General features: G+C 43.6%; 1 protein-coding gene across 1 annotated transcript in view; it reads right to left on the reverse strand.

Moving 5' to 3' along the window:
- Positions 1-1,137: 1,137 nt before the first annotated feature.
- cdh2 (cadherin 2, type 1, N-cadherin (neuronal)) overlaps positions 1,138-23,626 on the reverse strand; it is a 58,630-nt gene continuing 36,141 nt past the window's right edge. The window contains exons 4-16 of the mRNA XM_061838946.1: positions 19,324-19,491; positions 17,998-18,153; positions 17,181-17,325; positions 16,884-17,056; positions 14,669-14,806; positions 14,128-14,313; positions 13,266-13,519; positions 12,842-12,984; positions 11,804-12,037; positions 9,127-9,360; positions 8,786-8,925; positions 6,222-6,386; positions 1,138-2,674 (exon numbers count right to left, since the gene is read on the reverse strand). Coding sequence (XP_061694930.1) covers positions 2,468-2,674; positions 6,222-6,386; positions 8,786-8,925; positions 9,127-9,360; positions 11,804-12,037; positions 12,842-12,984; positions 13,266-13,519; positions 14,128-14,313; positions 14,669-14,806; positions 16,884-17,056; positions 17,181-17,325; positions 17,998-18,153; positions 19,324-19,491 — 2,343 coding nt within the window. The 3' untranslated portion in view covers positions 1,138-2,467. The remainder of the gene's footprint in view (positions 2,675-6,221; positions 6,387-8,785; positions 8,926-9,126; positions 9,361-11,803; positions 12,038-12,841; positions 12,985-13,265; positions 13,520-14,127; positions 14,314-14,668; positions 14,807-16,883; positions 17,057-17,180; positions 17,326-17,997; positions 18,154-19,323; positions 19,492-23,626) is intronic.

Here is a 23,626-nt window from a genome sequence, read left to right on the forward strand (position 1 = left end):
CAAATGACAGCTAAGTGTGTATACAGCTACTAAAAAAAAAAAAATAAAAATAATAGTTTGGTTGGGGGGGGGGGGGGGGGGGCGTAATCCTCTCAGAATGTAAGAAAAGATCCACGCATGTACGTCAGGGGTGCTAAATGTGTCGATGTACCTGTTGGCACCTTGCACGGCTTCGGCCGGGCTGGTTCATACATACTGTCTGGGAATCTGTTGTTAGTTAGAAGCGATCCACATATCATCTAAATCCAGCTCGAAACGATAGGGTAACACTGCCCCGGTCACTTCACTCGATTTTGTGAGATGTTCTCTTCTTCGAAAAGAGCTTCCGTGTCCCATAGTAGGTGGAACAGCGTGTTTTTAATGGCGACTGTCACGGTGTGATGTCATGAACAGACGATGCAGGCGATATGGCGACCACTCGAATGTCGCATGAGACTTCCGCAACTTTGCGCAGGGATGACGCGCTCTCCACTCTTATTATTATTATTATTATTACTATTATTATTTTTGTATGGATGTATGTATTTTTCATGACAATATCTTTACAATGTTTATAAGGCGTGACATTTGACCTTTGAGTGCAATACAATATACACGTGGAAAAGAAAAAAGTAGATTTGTTTCCTCTGAAAGGTACTGTACAAAAACTACAAATGAATTTGTCCTGTTAATTATATTTGAAAGCCATTTTTGATTACTTCCCAGGTCATGGCTTGTCTACTTGTTAACTTTGTGTAATTTTTGACAAAATTAAGAAGAAAAACGGCACCTGTTGTTTAAATAGCGGCTGTATGTTTGATTTTATTTAATTTTTCGGTGAATAGACTGAATGTTGGAGCAGTAGAGGCCGGTGGAATTCAGCCTGACACCAGACAACAACATTCAACGATTTGCTTTCAGGGCATGGCTGTATTATACATAGGTACACGCTTCACTTGAGCATTTTCAAACTCATCTTAACACTTGGTGCGCTTCAAACAATCACCAAATGTAGCCTTCAAAGGCAAATGCTTACACATAATAGCAAAGGCCAAATAAATTTGACATTGGCTTGCGCGGATTTTGAAATGACTGGAACGCAACTCGGCCTCCAGGCAGGAATTTACTTGAATAAAAATGAATCAACGGGCCACTCTGTTAGCTCCAAAACTGGACTTTTATTTGAATAGTTTGGGTAAGAGAGATAATTAGTTGAGCAGAACAAAATGCTTTTTCACACAGCTCAAGTCCAAAATGTTTTCCACTATTAAAGCTCAGCTTTAATAATCAGTGCCTTGCATGTCACACCCCCTCACCCACACTTTTTTTTTTTTTTTTTTGGGGTACAAATTCAACAGTTGTGCTGACGAGACGACAAGTTTTCAATTTTCTTTTTTTTTTTGTCCTTTCAAATTATGTTGTACAAAATCTCCCAACTTCTTCCAGAGACTGTCACCCAATTATTATTTCTCCCCCCCCACCCCCGCCATCTCGTAAATAAATTTGGGGAACAGCTTTCCTCCTTGCGTTTTGTCGTCATGAAAAGATAAAAACATGCAAAAAATGTTTGATTTTGGATGTCCAAATGAAACATTTACAGGTTTTGGAACTTTTTGCACTTGTTCATATACTACACCCAAAGAAAAGATAAAAAGAAAACAAAACATTATGTACACACATCTTTTTACAGTGAAGTAAAAGTCCAAAATATCCAATGCTGACTAAGGCAAATGAAGTGAACATTGATCAGACCATTTTTTTTTCTTTTTTTTTTTTTTTTTTTGTCAAATACTGTACTACATCACTCCAGGAAAAAAATAATGAAAGAAAATAAAATAATTTGCTACAAAAGTGTGATTCGTAACTCCCTTTAGGTGCGACCAGCTGAACAGTTCTGCTCTTCCTTGTTCTTTCCGTGATTCTTCATTAAATAAACTTTCACAAACAAATGGAAAGAAAGAGAGAAAAGAAGAAACGGGTGACCGAAGCTGACCAGAATGTCACATACTTGGCTTTGAAATCACCCCCCCCCCTCCCACCCCCGCCCTCCCAAAAAATAAAATAAAAATAAAAGTCAGTACCATTAAAGCCTTGAACATAAAACTAATCATTTCCATCCAAAAGAAATGTACAAAAAGGCACATTATATCCCAGTGCTTCTGTACTGTGAAGTTCAAGTGTAACTGAGCGCATTCAATTCCCGCAACGGTCTTGAATGGTGTGAGCGGAGCGAGCGTCCACCGGTGCCGTCGACAAGCATTATGTACGCGGAGACTACAACAATAAGCCGAGTTGGTTGCTTGGATTTTTTTTTTGTGTTTGTTTTTTGTTTTTTTTGTGTGTGTGTGGGGGAAAAAAAAAAAAAAAAAATCTCTGCATCCTTTTTTTTTTTTTTTTTTCTCTCTCACAGTTCCGTCACGTCTAATGTCCATCCACAAGGAATCTCCTTCATTTCGTCGTCTTCTTCTTCTTCTTGTATGCTCGTGTCTTAGTCATCGCTTCCGCCGTACATGTCCGCCAATTTTTTGAAGCGAGGCCCCCAGTCGTTGAGGTAATCGTAGTCCTGGTCGCCTCCGCTGCTGGACGAGTTGAGCGAGCTCAGGGAGCCGGCGGTGGAGCCGCTGCCCTCGTAGTCGAACACCAGCAGCGAGTCGTAGGGGGGCGCGGTGGGGTCGTTGTCTGCGGCCTTCAGACCCTGGAGGGAGGGAAACCACATGCGGGTTTAAAAGACCTGGACAGCAAACATTACGGCAATTTTCAAGGTCGGGAACTTGTTCGCAGGAATTTGAAAAGAATGAAGTAGGAAATGACGAGGCAGAAAGTTGCCTTTTAAAATTCGTTCAATGCCATTGACATCAAATAGTTAACAATTCTGTTGTTGAGCAAAAGTGGCTCGAGAACTATCAACGCTACTTGGTCCAGACAAGTCCTGTCAAACATTTCTTTAAGTCTCTGCAACATTTCAAATGACTCTAAATTGCCAGAAAACAGAAGTCAAAATTGTTTTTATGACCACATCACGTTTTGTCGCTACGTGACACGGTTAAGACCGGCTCCGTTCGACATGCGCAAAACCAGCGTTCCTAGAACCGAAAATCAGGTTCTTGTCAGACTCGAGAAGTAATTGCATCTGCTGTGGTTGTGATTTTGGAGTAGTGGGTACTCTGTTTTGTCTGCTAGCTTCAGAAAAAACACAGTTTGAAGCGGCGAGATGACAAAAACCTAGAAACAAGAATTTGTGGGGTTCTGGTCTCGCTGAAGTAGTCGTAAATTTATTCAGATTTATAATTGGGATTTTGGAAGCCTGGGTGTGGTTCCTTTCAACCCTGGTTTTAATGAGGGAGATCAGGTTAGGCGTAAGTTCTAGTCACGCTCAAGTCAATTCCGAGACCCGGCACGTCCTCGTCACCCGAAAGCGAGAGCAGAGCTCGCTCTTACGGAGATTTGAGAGCGTGTGGCGGCGATACCTTGTCATCTTTAATCTAGATAGCAATCTGGGGCTCATGAATAAATACTTGCAGAGAGCACTGAGCACATCTGCGGCTTGGGCAAAAGGGAGAATTGTTTGTCACGCACGTGTGCATTTTCTCTTGCGGTCCGTTTTGAACGACGGCCCTCGACGTCCCCGGAAATCTCCCTCTCGCCTTGAGAGATCCTGCCTATTGGTTTTCTAGACTCTCCTCCCCAGGGTACTCCAAAGACCGGATGGATCGGTAACGCAGGCATCGAGACGTGCGCTTTGGCCACCCACCGCGTCCTTGCCTCCTCCCAAATGAGGAATGGATTCAAAAGGATCCGGACGGGGAAGACCTCCCATGACCGGGAGGCGCGCTCATTGCTTTTTTCCAACAAAAAAAAAACCCGACAGATTGATTGAAAGTGTCGACACAATAAGCAATTACTTCCGACTTGTTAGCCGTTGTCGAGTGTTTGCTGCGGGCTGGATCATCTGGAGGGGAATATTACACGTGGATCGTTCATTACAATTACAAGCGTAATTGCTCTGCTGGTTACGTCCCACCAGCCCGTCTGCAGCCAAAAACGCTACGGGCAGCTTCATCAGGTTAGACAATCACGCGATGCAATTTCATCTTGTTGGCCTGACGCGTAGACCCGCTCGGCCTCCTTTTCTGAACCTGCCACGGTGACCGCTAATGACGTTCATAAAAAAAAAAAAAATAGAAACGCAACCTCCTGGAACAGAGAATCACCGACTCTGCGTCTTATTAGGAGGGACATTGAGCTCTTGTTATTGAAGTTCGTTCTTGAAATGGAGGATTCTGCGTTATTAGGTATTACGTGGCAATGTTCACTTGCTCCACGGATGTCGTAAACCACTGTCAGAGGGCTCAACGTGACGATTTTCTTTCTATCCTTCTAGAGAATTCAGATTCAGTTTCTCTGCGCTTATTATGTTTCGGTCATGCTCGAGTATTCATAGGGGGGTGATTCAAAGATTTTTTTTTTTTTTTTTTTTTTCCCTGCTACCTCATACCGTGCGAGATAAAAGGGGTTTAGCAAATGGGTGGTCTCTCGAGATCTGTAGGAGTGCCCCCGTCATGCCCGCGTCATAGACATTCATTCTGATTCATTATCGGGGGCCCGAATGTGGACGTCGGCTGCTTTCAATGGCTGCACTGTCAGAGGAGTTTTTGTTTTTGAGTCTTAGAGACGGTAGAATCTGGGACAAAAAAATCCCACATTCTCTTTTTTTTCTGGGTCGCCGCTTGCCGCGTCGCATGTGTCTGTGAGGTCGTCCGAGGATCCCACGAAATGAAGAACGGTGGCAATTGTGATCTATCGCGATGCATCTTTTTCCTCGGGCACGCGGGCGCATCGGCAAGGCGGGACCAGCGCCAACGACTGGTGGTCGAGGTGAGGGGATGCCGGTGATTGATAGCCAGGCGGCAGAGCGCTTATCCAAAAACACGATCGCCATCCAAAAAGCAGGCGAGAAGTGCGATTGTAATGCTGAGACAGTCACGTCTTTTGGTGGTGGTAAAAAATACATGACTGCTCTTTTCATTTGACATTCTCCCTTCAAGCTAGAGTCAATGACGGCCTCAGGCGCTCCCAACATGAATTTTATTCGCCCTCTTTTCTGACACCTCGACTTCTGTCGGGGTAAAAAAAATAATCATTATATCTAACTTTGTTAGCATCATGTACTCTTCTTCCTTTATACATGTCTGAGTAGACGTGCGCAAGACTCCTCAACTTCTTCCTCTCTCGTCTGGAAGAACAATCAGAATGTGATCTATTGATTCCGTTTGAGGTCGTTTTTCCTCTCCAGTCGGTATCACGCAGAGTTTTCCAAACCAAATTGTTTATTATCAGAAACTTCCATTAAAAAAAAAATATATATATATATGTATATATATATATATATATATATATATTAAAAAAATATCCAGCTGGGATTGGAGATGATGCTGCGGCAATACAAGCCTACTTCTCAATAACTCTGTGTGGTTTGTTGATATGTAATTTTTTTTTTGGGCTACACGAGTAGATGCAGCAGCATTTATCCACCTGTGCAGAAGCCAGCGAAAGCAGCGTGCATACATTACTCGGAAAAATCAGCTTCAGGGTGGGGAAACGTTTGGCTTTGAAGTTAACAAACACTGTGCGAAAACATACATTTCATTTTTCGTCTCGCTGCCTGAAGTCAAATCAGACCAAAGCTCTCCTGTTTCAGGTCAGTCAGGAACACCGACGTCATTTAATCTCGTCAAATGCCACAATAACGAGAGATAAGATTTCGCAGAGAATTTTACATTTTCTTTGAAGTCAAACGTTTCTTTGGTATTGTGTAGCATTTCTTTTGAACTGCACGACTTGGGTCGTTTCGGGTAACCTTCCGCAAGCTTCTGACAGTACTCTGCTGGAATGCTGACACAACTAGTGGAACTCAGTCAGGGTTGTCGGTTGCCTTGGCCGCGCACGTCTTTTCACATATGCCCACAAGTGTTCGATTGGATTCAGATCAGGGCCTTGTGATGGCCACTCAGCTGTTATTCTTAAACCCCTTTGAACCATTTTGCTACTATGCCTGGGGTCATTGTCCATTTGGAAGACCCATTTGCGCACAAGTCTTGCCTTAATATCTCCGTGTAATGAATTTTCTTCGTGATGCAATTTCTTTTATGAAGAGCTCCAGTTCCTGCTGCAGTGAAACTGCCCCACATTGGCCATTTACAGAGAAAACACCAATTTTCACAGTCAGCGTTTTAATCGTTTACCTCATTGATGAAGTCACCAATGTCTCCGGGGTGGGGGGCGGCAGATCTCATGGGGTACTGTGGCTCGGGGTGGAGGGGTCTCTCATCGAGGCGTCTGATCCCAACGGGCTTGATGGCCTCGGGTTCCAGCGTGTCCGGCTGCTGGAGCTGACTCAGATCGTAATCCTACACAACAGAGACGGGACGGACAGGGAGACGTCAATGAAGTTTGCGATAAGACCGCCGACCTGAGAGTTCTCATTGTCCAGTCGGTGTAATAAGAGAGTTCTGACACGGTTTTTTTTTTTTTGAAAGCCGCGAAAACAGGAGACGCGTCATACGAATGCGCTGCGCCCACAGGGAGCGCAGCTTCCAGTCAATGGCCATAAGCCAGGGCTAATCCTATTATCATTACCAAGGCAACGCTAAGTCTTTGGCCAAGAGAGGGAGTGAATGGGTGGTTGGTATCGGCGCAACAGACGATATGGCGTGCCTAATAAGCATGCGTGATGGATGGTCCCTAATCCGGCCATCTCTAATATCCCCTTTGAATTCAGGTGCCTTTACTGAGTTACGACATGTGTACTTACAGCTTCTTTCCTGCAGTGCGATGTAGAAATGAAAAGTACACACGTCAGTATCATCTCCTGTCTGACTGGATTACTCATGTGAACGCTCATGCCAGTAAAGCCCGAGGCTGTGTTGGATTACAACACTGGCCATCACACAAGAATGTCATCCAGCGTCTTTGGCCCGTTCCAGGCGGACTCCTGCTTGCGCATCACACGCCAGAAGGGTCACGGGAATTGAAACGTTGCCACGTCACAGTACGAATTAACACCTTTAACATAAATCTGATTAAAAAAAAAAAATTAAATCCTGAAACATCAAACGCGATAACGTCTACCTTTATGTTTTCATGCATACGTCTTTACGACACTTCTGAAATCACAGCGTCTCGCGTTAATATGCAGGCGACTCATCCGTTTGTTTACCACCCAGCATGCCGGTGCAGGTATGTAATCGGACGATTTTTTTCCTCCGAGCTCAACTTAATCATCTGTCTGCTCGTGATAGTCGCTGCTTCACAGGGCAGCAGCACCCAAAATCATACACTGTGAGAGCACCAAATGGACTGACACTTCAATTTCCTCCCTGGTGGGAGATAGGGAGAACAGAGGTGGGTATTATACAGACCACAGCACAGGGAAAGTCAGGTCCATCCCCCCCCCCCCCCGGTCAATACCGACTCCCCGGACACCGCAGGCGAGACCGTTTTAACCTGCCGTCCTTAGCGCCATTCGCAATGGAAGGTTTCTTCCCCTCTCGGTAAATGGCAGCTTGTACTGAATTTGCTGTTGAAAAGCATGACATTCCTCCGGTTTGTGCTTTATGTGCAGGCAAAACTACACCTTCTCCTCTTCTTCGCTTCTATGCAAATGTTTCAATGGTCTTGCAGTCATATTGTTACCTTACACAGGGATTCATTGGTGGCCCACAGCAGATGCCTGTCTGGAAATGACAGCGCACCAATTACAAGTCTCCGAGGCTAATTTGCTGCTGTGTCGGGTCAGAGCGGGGTCTCCTGCTTATTTGTATAATACGTGAGCCACTGCCGCACTTGAGCCAGTGAGAGAAAAGCCCATGTGGAATAACGCCCCCACCCCCCGAACTGATTCCGTCGTGCTAACAAGGGGTTATTAGGACAATTGAATTTGTGTCGCCGCATGCCTGATCAGCAGTGATAGAGAGATGCCACTTGAATTTTTGCCACTGGTTGTTTGTTCAGGGTAGGGGCGGCGATTGTTTGGGTTGCAAAGTGAAAAGAGGATACACGCATCCAATATTTCCAGAACCAATTGGATCACGTTAGTGTTTGTACGACTGATTCTGCTGTTCTGCCCTGATGCAGAACCTTCACAACTCCCAATTTCCTGACGTGCTGTTTTGCCGCTCCATGCTGTAACCTTTGCCGAGGCTCCTCAGTAGGTGGTTTCTATACAAACCCGGAGTTAACCAATGCAAATTCTGGGGGGCATAACCTTTATTTTTAAACTGTTGCTTTTCTGGTCTGTGCGATAGGAACAGAAAGGATAAGGCGTGAAAAACTGCCCATGTGGCATGCCTACAAAAATCAAATCTATTCAGAGCAGCCTTGCAAGTGGACGCGTGCGAGGCAATGCGCTCAAAGCTCACATTTTGCTTTATTTTATTTATTTTTTTTTCCCTCTTGCAATACACGTTGTATTCAACACATTCACTAAAAATATTATTCGTCCCTGCTACTGAAATAACTACTGAATCTTGTTGTTGTTGTTGTGTAACTTTGACAGCCTCCAAATATTTTTGACACTATTATAATCGTCTATAGATTGTGTTCCAGACATTTTCAAGGACCACGAAATCGCTTAAGTCATCCTTTGGAATGAGAATTTTCCCATTGCAATGACTGACTGCTTGCCCCCCCCCCCCCCCCCCCCCCAAAAAAAAAAAAAAAGAAAGAAATATCTCAGGGCCTTTTAACGAATCCAATGTTATTTGCGATCTTACTGCGCATGTCTGCGTGCGTGTGACGTCATTCCTACCTGATCCTCTTCGCCGCCGCCTTCCTCATCATACTTGAGAATGTTGTCTCGCACGTCATCCTCGGGATCGATGAGAAGCTGCTTAGCCTGGCGTTCTTTGTCGCGGCGCTTCATCCAAACCACGAAAAGCAGCACCAGAACTGCGACGCGCACACAAACACGTGGTGTCGTATTACAAAACGGACTCATATTTTCATTCACAATGTAATCGGATCCTGCGTCTTTCAGGCCGGATGTCGACTATATATTTGTTTGATAATCCTGTGCTAATCTAATCATCACTGGGATCACGTTAGTCTTCTTTGCTAATCTGCGATGGGCAGCGTTTAGGTGACACTCACTGAGGAGGATGATGATGCACAGCAGGATGGAGATGATGGCGCCCGTGCCAAGGCCGGCGGCCATGATGTGCTGCTGGTCAGTGCAGTCGCCGTTGATGTCGCACTGGCACACTTTGACCCTCAGGTTGGAGGTGTTGATCTGGGGCAGGTTTCCAGAGTCCGTGATGATGATGGGCAGGTCGTAAATGCCGCTCTCGATGAAACCGATCTTGAGGCGCAGCTGAGCGTAGTCGCCTGCAGAGAAGCAAAAGACCAACCAGAAGTACTTAAAAGTGGCGGCTATAAAAACCATATTTCCTCAAATTGTGGACACCCTCTAATAGCCGCCATTCCTCACTGAATTGGTTTGCATTATCAGCTCCCTAAAACGGGCACCTAAAAAGCACTGTGGTGCTAAACAACAAAAAAAAAAAAAACCCCAAAAAAAACAGCATCAATTGAAGCACGTAAACAGTCTCTCTGATGAATTAAAGGGTCTTACTGCTGCATTTTGTAGACGACTTCCTTGTGCGCTATTTAAGGTGTTATACCGACTAAGTTCTCCGCGTCTGCATTTATATTCAGGTAAAGACACCGCCTAGTCCGTCTAATTTCTTGTAATTTCACAGAAGTTCACGGAACTTCTGCGTATTACTTTTTAAATGGCACTTTGAATTTTAATATGATTTGGATATTTTAAAATATTATCCAATTTCTCCAGCTGAGTAAACACCCATGGCCTCTATTTGCAGACATACAGTGGCTACGCAAAGTTTTCAGACCCCCTTAAATGTTTCACTCTGTTATATTGCACCCAATTTTTCAATGTTATTCGCATACGACACCCCATATTGAAAGATTTTTTTTTTTTTTCCGATTTACTAGAATACAAAACTAAAATATCACGCAACTACAAGTATTTAGACCTTTTGGTGTTACACTCATTTAAAGTGGGTGCTGTCCATTTCTTCTGATCATTTTTGAGACAGTTCTACACCTTGATTGGACTTGATGAGGAAAGCCACACACTGGTCTTGATGACACCTTACAGCTCACAGGGGATCTCAGAGCAATCGAGAATCTCTAGGTCAAAGGAACTGCCTGAAGAGCTCAGAGAAAGAATTGTGGCAGGCCACAGATCTGGTTGCATGACTACAAAACAATTTCTGCTGCACTGAAGGTTCGCAAGAGCACAGTAGCCTCCATAACCCTGAAATGGAAAATGTTTGGGACCATCAGAACCCTTCTTGGAGTTGGCTGTCCGGCCAAACTGAGGGATTTGGGGGAGAAGAGCCTTGGCGAGAGAGGTAAAGAAGAACCCAAGGATCAACTGCGGCTGAGCTCCAGACACGCAGTCGCCATACGGGAGAAAGTTCGCTCCACCAGTCGGGTAGACTTACGCCTAACCCGAACTTTATGGCAGAGCAGCTCGACGGAAGCCTCTCCTCAGTGCGCGACGCATGAAACCCCGCATGGAATTTGCTTTGTAAAAAAATAAAATAAAATAAAAAAATACACACCTAAGGGACTCCAAGATGGTGAGATATAAGATTCTCTGCTCTGATGAGACCAAAATAGAATTTCTAAGTGGCATGTGTGCAGAAAACCAGGCAGTGCTCATCACCTGTCCAACACAATCCTCACAGTAAAGCGCGGTGGTGACAGCATCATGCGCTGCTGCATGGAAATGGGAGACTGGTTGCAATCGAAAGAAAAAGGAATGCAGCCAAGTCAGGGGATACAGTGGACAAAACCTTCCCCAGAGTGCTCAGAACCTCAGACCGGTACGAAGATTCACCTTCAAACAAGACAATGACTCGAAGAACAACTCAGACTGTTCTTGAATGGCCCAACCGGAGCCCTGACTTAAACCCAATAAAGCATCTCTGGAAAGAACGAAAAATCTCTGCCCATCAATGTTCACCATCCAACCTGACGGAACTGGAAAAGATCTGCAAGGAAGAACAGCAGAAGATGTCCAGATCCAGGTGTGAAAAAACTGTTGCATCATCCCCATCAATCATAGCCGGAATAGCTCAAAAGTGGGTTTCTACTAAATATTGAGCAAAGGCTCTGAAAGTTTATGGCTGTGTGTTATTTCAGTTTTTCTTTTTTAATAAATTTGCAATAATTTCAACATTTCCATTTCTCATTATTAAGCTAATGCAATTAAAAAAAAAGTGAAATTGAAGGAGGTCTGATTACTTTCCCTAGCCACCGTGTGAATATGGTATGTACCATAAATTCCTACTTGCATTAGAATATAAAATCCAAAACAAGGTTTTGGGATTTGAGGCTTACAAATCTACTGAATAACATTTGGATAATGCTGCTTAAGCTTAAAACTCACTGCGATTATACAAAATAGTATTATCCAAAAAAGATGTGCCAGTATTGTATTCCAACAAAGGTCTCTCCAGCTACTATAGTTCATGAGTTTTAGCAGAATGTACACAACACTTCAATTAATTAGGGCCATGTTCCTATCCCAACTTGTTAATATTACTATTATTAGCAGCACTAATTGCCTCTGCGCAGTCGGATTTTCAAGACTTTTCATGACTGTACTACTGCATTATTGTATGTAAGCGATAGACTGCGTACAAATGTGGGTTATGTCCCTCCTGTAGGAACTGAACTCTTGTAAGTTGAGGACCACTTGTATCTTTATTTTTAAACCATCAATAGTCATTCTTACCACTGATCCTGGTGATTGTCCAGTTCCTCTCGATATCGACAGGCATGCTTGGCAACTCAAAGGCAAAGGGCCCGGCGTTGGGCATCGAGTCGCCATCGATCGCTGTGATGTTGATGGCGTTGGGCTCGGGCTTCTCACATATTTCTACTTCCTGGGGGAACACCGTCGGGGCGTTGTCGTTGATGTCCAGCAGGTAGATCTGCAGAGTGCCTGTGCCACTTGCTGAAGGGTTGCCTACATTCGCCGTGAAAAACACACGGTTACCTAGTAATTATTTATGGTAACGACATGGAAATCTTTCAAGTTGATTGTGGAATCATCATGCAGTGAAGTAGTGATTGTTGTTTCCCCAGCCAGCTATGCACTCCATTGGGATTGGCCCCATCCAAATTGCGTACTGATCTACGAACCTAATCTCAAGTGAGGCGGTACACAGAAAGAGTGCCGTATTCGAATATTTGGATACGCTGAGAGTGTGTGTGTGGTGTGTGTGTGTGTGTGTGAGGGGGAGAGAGAGAGAGAGAGAGAGAGACGTCTTCCTGACCGACGACATAGGACGGGAATACTAAAGCAGCCAAACAGAGGCCACTGTCGCTTCTCTCAGGCTCCTCTATGTATTCACTGTGCTAAGAGGCTTCTTTACCATGCAGGCCACGCTCAAAGGAGCTAGTCATTCAGTCCTGACCCATTAATACTGAGAAACCTCTTTACTGGCAAAGTTTTAAGCCTATTGGACCAAACTATGCTCTGCAGAACAGGGTAAACCTGAACAGAGGTAAATCCTCTTCGGGGAAAATGGCAAATTTATCCTGTATGCACATCAGTCTTAAGGTGAATGGTCAGCGGCTGGCGGGGCATCAGTCATGGTGGATGTCTGTCGTCGTCACAAAAGTGGCCAAATTAGATATTTAGCCTTCTCAACGGTATTAGCTCCTTCTGACAATAGTATCTTTCAAGCATCCTGACAGAAGCAGCTGAACCACCAGAGCATTGCATTTATAGGAGCTTAACAAATACACATTTGCAGGGTTTACGTACCGTTGTCAGTGGCCAGGAAAGTGGCATTGTACAAGCTGTTCTTTACATATGGGGATTCTCTGTCCATAACGGCAATTGTTGTGATTCTCCCATTGTTGGGATCAATTCTCAGCCAGTTGGCCGGATCGGACAGTTTGGTGTAGCTGATGACAGAAAAACAGATATTCGTGATTACAGGCACGGTCTTGTCCCACAGACAGTAAAATCTTCTGTTTTGTGAGAGAACCAAGCAGTTACCGACACAAAGGTGCTTAAATCAGTGAGCTGAACCGATGATTGATGCCGCAGTCAAGCTAAGTCATCAATTTCACATGTTGGAGTCATGAATATTCGTTGATGGCAGCCAATAATGTAATCACTGTTGTCGTTGCCGATTACTCGGGTGTGATTTCAACAAAACGAGAAGCATACGCGCTTGCCCTACCGGATACTTTGCTGCATGTAGCGATCAGGGTCCTGCGCCGTGAAGGTGGTCAGCATGTACTCGGGTGACATTCCCTCTTCCAGTTTAATGAGCTTGGGGTTGGGATCGAAGTAGGGGCTCTCGTTGACGTCCAGCACTCGTATGGAAACGGTCGCCGTGGACTGCCGGGGGGAGTGGATGCCTCTGGCGAGGGGCACCTCGTTCCTCGCTTCCACCGTCAGTACGTACGCCCTGCTCATTTCATAGTCAATAGGCTGGAAAAACACAGGGGACAGAGACAGTGAGGCATACATCGTCACGTGAAATACATTTGTGGGGGAAGGAGGAACTCGCGTTAAATGGCTGAAAATTGTGCGAGAATGAAAGCATTTCCATTCCCCCTCCCTAAAATTCCTCCTGTGAAAGCCCGCGATAGACAACTATTTGGTGCCTTGGTGAATTAATTGAGAGCAGCAAGCCCGCCAGCTTCTTATTAATTACCTTCTTCTGTTTGAAATACAAATGAGAAGACAAGGCTCAAATTAATCTGTCTGATAAACAACTTTTATCTGTTAGAGTTGCTCCTAAATGCTACTGAATGCCTGTATTGTTGATCGCTGTATTCGTGCCTGGAGAGCTACAGTACACAATAATAATAATATTAATAATAAGACATTCCTGGATCCATCCACAGCAACGATTGCCTTGTCAACTGTTGGGCCACGGATGTCAGGACAGAGGTGAACATTTGGTTTAATCCTTTGTCCTATTTTCTAATAATGTGCTTGACTTGACCGTGAAAACCACGTCAGCCACCTTGAAGCATTCAACTTATAAAGAGTCTCTATGGTACAATGGGTGAGGTTTGAAAAGGTGACCTTACCTTGACAACCGTTACCAGGCCCTCGTTATTGGTGGGATCAGTGGGCACGGAGAACCTGCCGGTGGGGTCACCCCCAATGATTTTGTAGACGGCGTTCCAGGCCTGAGTGTTGGGTTGGTCCTTGTCTGTCACCGTCAGATTGGCCACGATCACGTTCACACGGTTTTCGTGCACCTCGCCGAAAAACTACATGAATTAAGCACGAGATGGAGAGAAACACGCATACTGTTAGTGATGCTGTGACGAGCGTTGGGTAAACAGACACAGAATGTATTTTATCACGTCGTCATGGTCATCTCGTCCCCGGTTTTCCTCCAACAACACAACAGTAACGTTACGTCTCGCTAAGTGCTTTTTGCGCTCCCTGGTTTCGTGCGGTATGTGTGCGCGCGTCCACGTACGCTTGGCTTGCTGCTCGCAGAGCCAAACTTGAACTAAGTTAAGAGAGCGGCGCTGCTGCCGGAACGCATACGTATTCACGCTGGACCGAACCAAAAGGCTGTCACCGTCTCTGGGTCTCGGGTAGGTGTTGATTGCTTACCGTCTCAGCTGTGAACTCTGGCGGGTTGTCATTGATGTCAGTAACTCTAATAACGGCGGTGGCCGTGTTGGAGAGGCCGTACATCGGGTTGCCCTCGGTGTCGGTTGCCTGGATGATCAGCGTGTACTGAGGCACTTTCTGTGGTGGAAAAGGGTGAACGCTTTGAGAAGAAAATTGCAATTGTCTGGCTATAGCGACTGTTGGTTGCCGCCAAACAACGACAAAATCTCCAAAATTGCAATGTATACACCGATATTCCAAAAGTAGGACAATATAAACGTCAACAATACGGTCATGCTTCAGAAGGCAAACTAAATCTGGTCGTATCGTTTTCAAACGCATTTCGACAGAGATTTAAATTCCCTCGGTAGTTTTATTTTTGATTCACTTCACTAAAAACATCAAGATTTTATGATGACGAAAGTTGTCACGGTGGCCGGCACACCAGCCACACCCGGGTTCATATCCGGCCTTCCCTGCGAGGAGCTCGCATGCTCTCAAACATGTCTGTGTGGATTTTCTTTGGGTAATCCGGTTACCAGCCGTATCCCAAAAATGTGCGTGGTAGGTTAACTGAAGCCTATAAATTGCCCGTAGGTGTGAACTTGAGCGCAAATGGTTGTTCATGTGCCCTGCAGCTGGCTGGCGACCAATTCAGGGCGTACCATGCTTCTCGCCCGCAGTTAGCTTGGATAGGCTCCAGTAAGTCCAAGACCCGAGTGATTATATGAAATGTAGAAAATGGATGAGTTTAAATTCAATAAAAAAATTTCCTCTATTTTTGATGAAAGGAAAAAAAAAAAAAAAAAAAAACAGTGACAGAACAGATTCCATTTGAATTTGGTGGTCCCGCTGTCATGGTGTCAACAGTCAATCACAATCAAACTGATTGAGGATTTTTACTGGCTCTCCCGGTAAGCCGAGGAAGCAGGAAAGAATCATAAAAATGTGCACGACTAAATCGATAACAAAATTTAAACGGCTTTCTTATTCTGATACCTAATATCGATTGATTCCCCAGGGGAAGGGAGGGACTTGCATTTTACTATACACTAGCACAAAGTTGACAAATGACTACTTCCACATTAACAGTTACTCAGGTGATGGACTAGCCACTCGGTAATGAGAATAGGGCAAATTACTTTCACGGTGGCGACTGTCGCACATAAAACGCCGGCCCCAAGGCGGAAGTGATTGAGCGGCAAGCAAGCCAGATTGCCCTCACTAGGATTACATCAACTGGCGTGTGCTTTCTATTTCATTATATTTATTCCCTCGCACGGCTCTGTGAGCCAATTAGGGGAAAAGGTGGTTGTTTACAGCACAAAGGAAGGATAAGTAAAAGATCTGTGCTGTGGAAATGAGGACAGAGAATGTGAGAGGAGGGGATTATTAAAATGATCGGCGGTGCGAGCAACATTCTTGTCGGACTAAATGTGGGTGGAAAAAGCCAAGGCCGACTCAACTTGTAATATAAGTGGTAATCAATGTACTTTGGCTCGTTGGCTCTATCGACAAACGCGCCCAAGCTGTGATTGCCATCATATTTAACAATCGGCTCTCCTATATTAAAATTGCTGCATTGACATATCAACCGACAATGTAAAATTAGAATGAAACAAAGATTGGACGGGGGCTTTGGAAATAAGCGCAACACATAAGATCCATCTTTTGCAATGCCACTTGGATCCCGTGGAGGCAAAAGTATCTTGCTGGAGCTCATTTCACTAGCCGACAGCGATACAACGCGACAGTTGAGTGACACAATATTCTCTTGCACAGATTCCTCAGTTCATGCTAAATGATGCGACATGAAGCATTTTACATAGGAAGGATTTTGCAACAAGTGTGTGCAGCCACACACTGGCACCGCGTGGCACAATCGCAGCCCTTTCCCGACATGGCGGAATTCCATCACACATAGACACCTTCATGTACGCTTGCCCTTAGGCAGAAGACTGAGGTATGGACTTTGTTTCCCAGTGTTGTGTGTTGTTGTATGAGGGAATCATGTCATTTAATGTCTGTCTTTTATCACAAATGTTCAGTGTGACTTTACTTTAAAGATTAAAAGGAAATGATTGATTTTGCAGGGTATTTGTGCTCTGTCAATATTGTCTATTGTGCTGATTAAATTAAAAGTAATTTCATTAGCCCAAAGGCAGGCAACAAAAAGAAAATAAATGTAAGAAGATGAAAATAAAAAGCTATCCACCTCTCTGTCCAAGCCCGCTGCCACGGTAATGATGCCACCAGTTTTATTATTGATGGTGAACATGTTGGAGGTGGGACTGTCAGGGTTCTGAGACAAGATCTTGTAGCGGATCATCCCATTAGCAGTTCTGGGATCGTCTTTGTCAACCGCTGTTACCGTCATGACAAATGTGCCTTTTGGAGAGAATGACACCAATTGAGTATTTTCAACATACAAAAAAAAAAAAAAAAAAAAAAACCAACACAACGCCACAATACACTTGGGTCTTTTTACCGTATACTGTATGTGTAGAGTTACCTGGCTTGGAGCCCTCGGGGACGGTACCGTTCCAGATGGGGTGGTTGAATTCGGGCCTGTTGTCGTTCAAGTCGATCACGTTGATCACAATGTCGATGGGGTTTTCTACTTGGTTGCCGTTCAGGTCCACTGCGTGAGCTCTCAGCTGAAAGGTGACAAGGAAGGAATATTCTTTAGCAAATCTGACCAGTTTGGGTCTACAGAAGAGTTTGCCAACTAACTGGGTCATGGTTCCATTTTTACTGGGTCAGCAAAGGCTATTTCTATTCATGATCACTTGGCAAAGTGCTTTTGAGTATCATGATTGTTGTCTCAAAATTTATTTATAGCATGTGCCAGTAGAAAGGAAATGAATGTAGACAACCTGGTTTAGAGGCCGTCTGAATATTTCTGACTCACTAGTTTCATCAGCTTTCAGAGAAATAAGTGCCTTTCGAAAGCTCGTACACTCAAGTGTTGGCTAAGTTTGGTTATCCGGTGATCTTCAACGTTTTAATTCAGCCACGATTCCCTCTCATGCACGTGAAAAAGGCTGCGCTAATTGCAATGTAATCGAAAACTCCCTGCAGTTAGAGAGCACCGGTTGAGAAGTGAGGATTATCTTAATGTGTCTAACACACAGACGCACACACGCAGTCCTTAAAATTCTCCGACGGATAAGTCCAGTTCTCTGGCAGCGCCACATCACACCACAAGTCTTTATTGAGTCTGAGGAGACTGTTTAGGCTACACATGACCATGGAGCACATACCAGACCAGAGGGAAAGTACATTGTTGCCGGAGCGGGTCATAAGGAAATCATTAGGCTTTGACTTACATGGAAGTTGGAAATGTGCTCTCGATCCAGCGGCTTGTTAACCGAGAGTTCTCCAGAGATCGGGTCGATGAGGAAGATTCCAGTGGGAGGTTGGTCAGCGCCGGGGCCTGTCACGCTGTATCTCAGAGATCGGTTCTTGTCGTGGTCCGAGCGGATCTGCGGTTGGAATGATTTGTTACAACACGCCTTAAGAACTTTAATAATAATAATATCATGGTTAAAAAAAAAAAAAAAAAATCTGTCTTGAAGCTTCTGCACAGACGTATTTGTTGTCAATAAATGTGAACAAAACAGAATTATCTAGTTACAGGTTTACATCACATTACAAACTGTAAATAGCATATACAGTATTATATATACTATATAGCATACTCTGATGGTTACTCATATCTGTATCATGTTTGAAGAATAATCTTTTTTTTTTTTTTTCCCTTAAAATCTTTATCAATATATTACATTTCTAAAAATTGGCAGGCCAACATCTCACATTGTTAGCTAAAGGCACAGCTGCTCTATTACATGTGCGGTACTTTGTCTTATAGCAATGTCAAGAGTTGTGATGATATTGGTTCATATGTGGTATTGAAGTTCTGTCTGGACGTGGATATTTTCATTGGCTGTTGTTGTAAATTGAGACCGCCTGAGCCTTCTTCCTGGTCCATGCTGAGCATCTCATTTCCTACTGACAATATGATCCACTAAGCCCAGAAATATCCAGTTTAATGTGGCTCGCATTAAATATAATATGTACAAATTGTGTGCAGAGGACTTGATGCAAGATTCAGCTTAATATACCGAAAAGGATCTCCTGCTTAATATACCGAGAAAGATCTCCCGCTTAATATACCAAGAAGGATCTCCTTCTTAACTGTCCCGAGGAGTGCTTGTCCTCTGTCTGCCACCCACACTGAGCCTCGGCCATAAGACTGTTGTCAATAAAAGGAAGTTGAATGTGTCCTTGAGCCATCATAAAACCAGGATAATATCTAAGGAACTACTCCGCTGGTGAGCACTTCAACTTTTGCTCTGCAGTCATGTGATGACACATTCGACAGTATGGCCCTTAAAACAAAAAAAAAAAGAAAAAAAAAGAGAATGCGTTGGTGTGTGGGGGAAGTCGTGGACAAGGTTGACCTTCAGCAAAGAGCTGTAAATAAGAAACATTTTCTTCAAGTCTCATGGCTGCGACCTTCAGAGTGGAAGCTCTCGGCTACGAGGGAGCTACAAAGTTGTCATATCGAGCAAAGAAGCCTTTTCACTCAAGTTGGGAGTAGAGCATGATTGTGATTGTGTGTGGGGGGGCTGGGGGGGTGGCGGGGTTTTTACCCGAACAAGCTCCTGTGGAAATGGACCTCGCGAATTTTCTGGGACATTGATTGGGGGAATGACCCAGTCTCTCTTCATCCGTTTCAGCTGGCTGTCCAAGTTTCGTGACGGAAACGCTATTTCCTTCAAACCCTTGGACGTGGCGAGATCAGAGGCGGGTTCCATGACCTGGGGGGAAAAGAATTAAAAAAAAAAAAAAAAAAAGGGTTTGGTACGTAAGATCATACATACATACATACATACATACATATAAAACCTGGTTATATTATTCACGGCAAAACATGAAAGGCTGGCAGTATTTCGGATACCGAATCCAGTTCCTGCAGGGGCGATGTAAATTTAAATGTAAGCCGGGATCCATGCTAAAATCGTAGTTAAGTCATAATTACAGATGATAAACAGTTCAAGGCCTTGAGTTTAAAACCAAATGCAAAACAGTAAGCAAGGGACTGAGTGTTTCTTATTGTCGTAGGACCACATACTAAAGTACCTTGACTTAAGGGTTTCGTTTGTTCAGTGACTAAGCTCAAAACTCAAACTTTACTTGAACATCAAATCAATATTACCCACTGAAATTAATCTGTTCCGAAATTCTGCTCTATTATATAAGAACTGTAAAAGATAATGCAATGAAAAACTGGTTTAGAAAGCTTATTAACTGAATGTAGGCAAGGCACATCAACAACTGTGTGCCTGAGGAGCAGGACTTAAAGTGGGCGTGGCCCAGTGAGCGACCATCAGAACATGGCCGGTTCGTCTCGCTCAGCCTTGGGATATGAGTTGTGACCTACTGTAGCTGCTCCCGATTGTTCTTATTGTGTACAATCCCCAATTCCGATTAAGTTGGGATTTCGTGTTTAAAAAAAAAAAAAAAAAAATGTTAGTCATGGAATGATTTGCAAATCAAATTTTAAATTGAGCAACGAATAGACTACAAAGACATTTCATATATGAACTTTTGAACATGACTTTTTTTTTCCCCACCACATGTTCCAAAAATGCTGTGACATTGGCAACAAAACAAGAGAAGTTTAGGAATGTCCAAAAAACAATGGAAAGGTGGACAGGGTAATTGGGGGGGGGAAAAAGGCTCAGTTGTTTATTTGAAAGTTCACCATTTTGTTAACAACTACATTAGTAGTTCAACAGTTTTAAGAATTTAGGGACTTCGTCGTTTACAGTTCATGTTATACCTGTAATCAAAAGATTCTGGGAATCTAGAGAAATCTGTCTGCATAAGCGGCGAGGCTGAAAACCCACATTTAATGCCCGTCACCTTCAATCCCGCAGGTGGCAATGCTTTAAAAAGCGGCATCATTGTGTCGAGGGTATTGCCACGTGGATTCAGGAGCACTTAAAAAAATCCATTGTCTGTTACAGTTTGTTGCTACGTCTATAAATCCAAGGTGAAACTCTTACTGTAAAAAGAAAAAAAAAACAAGTAAGACCACCCAGAAACTGCCAGACGGCTTCTCTGGGCCCGAGTCCATCCGAGATGGACTATTGCAGAGTAGAAAACTTTTGTGATCTGACAGGTGCGCATTTTATATAGATTTTGCAAAGCCTGTACTGTACTTCAGTCACGTCCTCCGTCCTCGCAATTCTTATCAATGCAAAGTTCAAAAGCCAGCATCTGGGATGATGGCGGGGTGGGGTTGCCATGGGATAGCATGTGCAACTTTCACACCTGTGAAGGCATTACTAATACTGAAATGTACATACAGATTTTGGCACGATATATGCTGCCATCCAAGCAACATCTTTTTCAGGGATGTCCCTGCTTATTTCAAGAAAACCTAATTTGAAGTTTTTTTTTTTTTTTTTAGAAAATTCCACAAAGATGGGGAGCACTTTTCACATTGCTAAATTTACTGCATAGTATTAACAAGGGAAGAATATTCATGTGTGGATTAAATTTATGAATCAGGTCTCGAAGCAAGGGAAGGCACTTATTGCAACCAGTACATATTTGTTGATTGACTTCAGTGTTTTGGCATCTATACGACAACAACAACATGATGATGCAAGGTATGGGATGTTTAGCTACATTCATGTTATGCTAACATAGCTAGCAATAATTTAGCCATTGCAATACTGGCATTTTAATAGATGTTCAGAACATTTTCCTCACAATACAGTCAGATGCCCTCCTTGGTCTCAACAATCAACACCGCAGTGTGATTCTCCTCGACAATTCTCTGGTGTATGCGGTGCATACAAGAGCAGCAGTACACCAGCACCGCTTGGCTTCAAATGGCCAACCTCATCTCATGTCCTGATAAAATGCACCCACACAGACACAACCGGCTCCCATAATGGATCTGCCATCCTCCCTCAGCTGTAATGAATGAGATTTGAAACAAAGAAGGATGGTACCTGCAAGCCAGACACTAAACACACAGATGGCTCAAATTGCCTATGCTGCTCCAGAGACATGAAGGAGGGATTGAAGTCGTGCCATGGAAAGTTACAATCACCTTGAACGCGAGGCGGGGGAAAAAAAAAAAACAAACTGTTAAATCAGTCAGTTTACTGGCCCTTTAAGTCTTAATATTAGACCAAGGGTGGGAAAGCGACAGATCATAGCCCATGTATGGCTTTCGAGAGACCTTGGACCAGCCCACCGTGCAATTGTAATACCACCAACCAACAATAACAAAAAACCTAGGAACTGCCATATAAAGCAAACAAAAAACATTTTACCAACAAATACAGTATGTAATAATAAATATTTGCTCAGCACTGTTTATCCTCAAGTAAAAAAAACGTCTCTCACCTGTGTGACACTCTACATTCTATGAATGTCCAAACAGACACCACCGTCAGTGAATTCCGACTTTGCTACCCGCAACCCTTACAGCTTCCTCTAATCATGTTTTAAATTTGTTTATAGTGCTTTCACACACAGCGCAAGTAACAAGCAGCACACACACACACACACACGCACACACACAAGTTGTGGGCATGCATTAGAAATATATATTACCTTATTAAAATGGGCAAGAAAGAGTGAGGGAAGAAATTATTTGGAACCTGCGTTTGGAATGATGAACTACATGTTGTCTTTGTTCAGCCTGACGTGTATCTATCTAGCTATCTGCCTGCGAAGCCCCGAACCATGCACACAAAACACACAGATACGCTCACGCACTGTTCTGACAGCTTCAGGATCTCAACACCGGAGTGCGATTTAAGAAAATTCCCCCGTTTCCACTTCTTAAGTGTTGCTTTGTTCTGCAGAGTTCTGTCGGAGGTAGACATAGTCTTATCCTAATGAGCTTATTGTTTAGTTGTCAGTGGTTACAATTTCCCCCAAAGGCACACTTGCCGCACGAATAACAAAAGAAATAAAAAGTCATCACAGATTTGATTAAGAGATCATCACCAGATGCAAATGACGCAGAAGCGTAACCTGATTTATGTTAAAAAAAAAAATGGCTGACGGTTTATCTTTCCGAGAAAAATATCGTACCGACGTCAATGACTAATAGTGTCATTAAAATCCCATACCTGAAGTTGCATTTCTGTGTGGCTAATGAGAGTGCTTGGAGAGGCTGTGAAATCATTACCGGCTAAAACTTTAATTTCGTTCCTGGCTAAGAAATCTGCCTGCTAGCCCCGAAGAATAACAAAACTATTTGCTTTTAAACTGTGAGTTCCTATTTCCCCGACACGTTTACAAATATTCACTTTCCGTTATAATTTTGACGTATTAATAACACAGCAAACATTAACTGCATTAAGTTCATAAAACTTTGGCGTTAGAACAGTTGGGAAAAACGAGTAGTGTAATAATTACCCAACTGTTAGCGCTCCTCACTAGTTTTGTGTTTGTATTCTTTCTTTTGTTCGGAGCTGATATTGACCAATTATTCTGTGAACGAAGGACAGTGATTTGGGTATTCTGTCACTGTTATTGTGGCAGTTTGAGGCGGTTTGTTTGTGCCGTTGGAAGAGAAGCAACACTGAGTGACGGTAGACTGCTGTTAGCTTCTCACATTATCCGCTGACAAGCGAACTGTCAAATGTGATCCAAAGGTAAAAAAAAAAAAAAAAGTGTTTTATGTCATAGTGGTTGATTTCAGCCGACTTGATAATGTTAAAATGTCACTTAACCGCGGCTACAATTTATTCCAAAAGGAATCAAACATCCATTAGAATTGATGTTTTAAAATCCACACAAATCGGGGATTGCTGGTTTTGAGTTTGGCGGTTAAACTGTTAACGCAAGAGGTTTGGCCACGGCCGAACACGCATCACTGTAAGAAAACATGTCTGTCTGTGTAGAGTCTTGCTGAGCAGG

The sequence above is a fragment of the Syngnathoides biaculeatus genome, chromosome 13 (genome assembly GCF_019802595.1).
Source record: "Syngnathoides biaculeatus isolate LvHL_M chromosome 13, ASM1980259v1, whole genome shotgun sequence".
Classification (NCBI taxonomy): Eukaryota; Metazoa; Chordata; class Actinopteri; order Syngnathiformes; family Syngnathidae; genus Syngnathoides; species Syngnathoides biaculeatus.